This window comes from Austrofundulus limnaeus, unplaced genomic scaffold, assembly GCF_001266775.1.
Source record: "Austrofundulus limnaeus strain Quisiro unplaced genomic scaffold, Austrofundulus_limnaeus-1.0 Scaffold1706, whole genome shotgun sequence".
Classification (NCBI taxonomy): domain Eukaryota; kingdom Metazoa; phylum Chordata; class Actinopteri; order Cyprinodontiformes; family Rivulidae; genus Austrofundulus; species Austrofundulus limnaeus.
The window spans coordinates 29,456-33,632 of record NW_013954108.1 but is presented as its reverse complement, the minus strand read 5'-3'; the positions used below and the strand labels follow the sequence as shown (position 1 = coordinate 33,632).

Sequence of the window (4,177 nt, the reverse complement as noted above, 5' to 3'; positions counted from 1 at the left end):
AATTAGTCTTATTTCCTAAATAAAAAACATTATTGTGAGTGGTGAGCAAAAATAATCCTTAAAATTTTAACTTAAATCTCAGATTTTCATCACCAGACAGGAAGAAGGAGAAAAATGTTCTGTTGTTTTTTAATAAAAACAAAAGAATAACAAACATGAACACATTTGTAATCTCAGAATATGAGCAAATCTTTTAAACTGAAAAAGCTAAAATATAAAATTATAAAAATGTGACTGTAACAAAGTGTTATTTATCGTCTGGCGTCACAACATGTAATCCCACCCAGGCAGGACTCGGACACCTCGGGCCGCCATGACGCCTCCCGTCCTCGTTTGTGGCGTTCTTTCTCTGCCGCTGCGTCTGAATGATCAAAAGAACTGGTTTTGAGGCGCTGCAACGAGAGCGAGCGCACAAGATCAATAACACACACACACGTGCACACACACAAACGCACACGTGCACACAGGGAGGAAAACATGCGCTGCTGTAGATGAGTTCATTGAGTTTGTCTGTGTGTAGAGGCTGCCAACAGAGGGAGGCAGGAGAGAGAAAACAAGCCACTCAGATAAAACAGACACCAACAAATCAGAGAAATTAGCATTTTTGCTGCAGATTATTAATCTGTCTTCAGGTCTGTGTGTCAGATACTGCTTCTCATGACAGGAGGAGCCTGAAATGTGTTCCAGGTGAATAACCTCTGACCAAAAAGAGACAAATTCATCCTTGCACCTGCACGCTGACACTTCCTCTCCCTCCTCTCCCGGCGTCGGCTCCTCGCTCGGCGTGGACCGAACACGCTGTACTTTCTCCTGCGTGGAGGAGGGTGTGAGGTGAGGTGAGGTGAGGCGCCTGTTTGCTGCTGCGTGAAGGAAACTGATCACCGTTACCTCGGGGAGGAAAGATAGCAGCAGCAGCAGCGTGCACGCATCACTGCCCTTTTAATAGCTTGTTTGCATAAGTAAATAAAAAAAAACAAACACGCATGATTTGGTGCACACGTGTTCTGGAGCACGCCACGGTCACGGGACAGATTGTGTGCATCACTTATTTACAGAAAGAAAAAAGGCCAAAGATTCCTGCAATGAATGCATATCACCCGCCATCGTTCATGCCTCGGTTTGTGCAGCACTCAGGGGATAAGTTGAGGATGACCATCAGCTACTACCACTGCTAATGTTCATTACAATACACCCAGTGGTTCAAGAGATATTTTACTAACAGACAGGGTTGAGGTCGACTGTTAAAGCTAAAGATTTAGGCAACAATACTGCTTTCAGCAAAGGTTTTGCTACTTTTAGCTTTAACCCATAGCTAAAGCCTTTTGCTATGGGTTTATTACTTTTAGCTTTACTTTTAGGTTTATTACTTTTAGTGATTTCATTGTTTTGCTACTTTTAGCTTTTACTGGCACTTTGGCAATTTTTAGTTTTTTAGCAACAGTTTTTATATTTTCAGCTGTGATTTTACAGTTTTGCTACTTTTAGCTTTTAGCTACAAATTTGCTAGCTTTAGCATTTTACTATGGAATTATTACTGTTAGCTTTTAACTGTGATTGAATTGTTTTGCTACTTTTAGCTTTTACTTACACTTTGGCTATTTTTAGCTTTTTAGCAAAAGTTTTTATGTTCTCAGCTGTGATTTTACAGTTTTGTTAGCTTTTATGTACAGTTTAGCTAATTGTAGCTTTTAGTTTCCATTTTGCTACTTTTAGCTTTAGCCATTGTTTTGCTACTTCTAACTCTTGGCTATGTTTTACTATTTCTGGCTTTGATTTTCAACATTTAGTTTGTATTACCCTTTCAGCTACTATTGTGCTAATTTTAGCTTTTAGCTACTGTTTTCATTTTTAGCAACAGTTTTGATGCTTTTAGCTTTTATTCAGAATTTCCTAACTTTAGCTTTTAGCTTTAGTTTTAACTATAGGTTTTAGCTCTGATTTTGCCAATGTTAGCTTTTAGCTTTTGTTTTTCCAGTATAAAATCTATTTATCAGCTTTGTTATCTCAGTTTTAGCTCCTTTATCAGTGTCAGTGAAGTCGTTCAGTGTTCAGGTTGTTGTTTTAATGAAATCAAGATTATTTACATTGTAGTTTGTGGTAAAACAGCAGCAGGAAAAGAGTTATAGAAGGTGTCCTCGGGTATGTGGACGTGTCGGTCCAGGACCACTGCAGAGCTGTCTGATGTTTCTTCGGCTCATTCGGCTGCAGGTCGGGGCCACGTTGTGATGGCTTTCACCTCACAGACACTCGGGAACCTGGGGTTTTAGAAGCCTGACTTTATTGCATCACGTTCTGTAAAAATTTTAAACATGTGTTTCCAGTTTTATCAGTGAACATTTTAGCTGTTTTTTTTTTTTGGACCAAAAATTCCACTGAAAACCCAGAGTAAGAAATTTAAATATCAGTGCCATAAAGATTTTCTGGACCCCCGCTAATGTTTTACAGCTAAACTCAACCACATGTACGTTGTGTTCCTGTGGGTTTCACAAAGCACGCTCGTAAAACTTAAAGGAATTTAAAACAGATTTGCTGGAGGAAGTGGGAAAGTTTGCAGACTAATTCAGTTTTTGACACATTTGAACTCTGATCAGGACGCCTCTCTGTGGACGATGTCCAGCATGTCCTAATGGGAGCAGACCCAGAACTCTCTGGTAGGATCATAAAGCCTCTCTGGTCTGGTCAGTGACAGTGGACGCAGTGACCATTGCAGCCACATAGCTGGATGTAATCAGCAGTTTTTACCTCCTCTGACCCTTCAGGAGTTCGCGGTGCTGACCAAAGAGCTGAACCTGTGCCGGGAGCAGCTGCTGGAGAGGGAGGAGGAGATCGCAGAGCTGAAGGCGGAGAGAAACAACACTCGGGTCGGTATCTGCCGGGTCTCTGCACGCTCTCACCATCCAGTCTGCTTCCTCTGAAGCTCTCTACCTTGTGCTTCTTCTAGCTGCTGCTGGAACATCTGGAGTGCCTGGTGTCCCGCCACGAGCGCAGCCTGAGGATGACCGTGGTGAAGAGGCAGGCCCAGTCTCCGGCTGGGGTCTCCAGCGAGGTGGAGGTCCTCAAGGCCCTCAAGTCTCTGTTTGAGCACCACAAAGCTCTGGACGAGAAGGTCCGGGAGCGGCTCCGGGTGGCCCTGGAGCGCGTGGCGGTCCTGGAGGAAGAGCTGCAGTCTTCCTCCCAGGAGGTGAGTGTCCTGCTTTTTGGTTTTTCAAAATAAAACGGAGAAGAATCCGAGTCGTTTTACTGATTCTTATTAGTTTATCTTTTCAGGTCGTTTCTTTAAAGGAACAAGTCAAACGACGGCAGCAGGGACTGGACAACGGCAAGGAGGTAAAATATGTTGATGTGTCTCCATTTTATATATATATATATATATATATATACGTATATATTACGTAGCAGACCAAACGTTTTGTAAGCAGACTTGGATCATTGTCTGCTGCAAATAAAATAAGAAATTAATTATTTAAATTAAACTAATTCAGTAGGAAAAATAAATTAAATGGCATATTATCAGTGTGAGGTTTTATTAATAAAACTAAAAATGTAAATAAATGAAGAAACAAAAAGTCTTAATATATGTAAAAACAATCAAACAATAATCTGGCCATTTTTTTTATCATCTATGTATAAAACTTGGTGGTAATGCTTCCAAGAGTTGTTTGTTTTAAATAGAACCGAACTAAACTGACAAAACAGGAGATAAAAGTCAAAATTAGCAACACAGTAGCTAAAAGCTAAACCTAGCTAAAACTGCAAATCCTCTGGAATCAGAGTCATGTGAGATGATCTCCTCTCATCCATTCAGCGGCTTCCTAACGGGCCGTCCTCCATCCTGGACGACGGAGACCTGGAGCGCCAGAGAGAGGGCGAGATCGAGCGCCAGAGGTCCGAGCTGGGCCAGCTGAAGGAGCGGCTTGCCCTCATGTGCCGACAGGTGCTTCATTCAGAGACGCTTCTTCCTGTTTTGTTAAAACGCCACTCAGAAATAACGCCCGTGACCTTTTGACCTCTCGCTCTCGTGTCAGGTGGGCGAGATCGAGGAGCAGCTGACGTCCGCCAGGAGGGAGCTGGCCCGGTCGGAGGAGGCCAATCAGAAGCTGCAGAGGGACCTGAAAGAGGTGAGAGCATCTGGGTGTGTGTCTGTCAGCAGAACACACACACACACACACACACACAC

The 4,177-nt window shown here is 42.7% G+C and overlaps 1 protein-coding gene across 1 annotated transcript in view; it reads left to right on the top strand.

Moving 5' to 3' along the window:
• The window catches only part of LOC106536155 (liprin-alpha-3), a gene marked incomplete in the record, with an annotated part of 27,732 nt that overhangs the window by 4,160 nt on the left and 19,395 nt on the right, over positions 1-4,177 (top strand). The window contains 5 exon segments of the mRNA XM_014033354.1: positions 2,760-2,861; positions 2,942-3,181; positions 3,268-3,327; positions 3,806-3,934; positions 4,026-4,118. Of these exon segments, the coding sequence (XP_013888808.1) occupies positions 2,760-2,861; positions 2,942-3,181; positions 3,268-3,327; positions 3,806-3,934; positions 4,026-4,118 (624 nt within the window).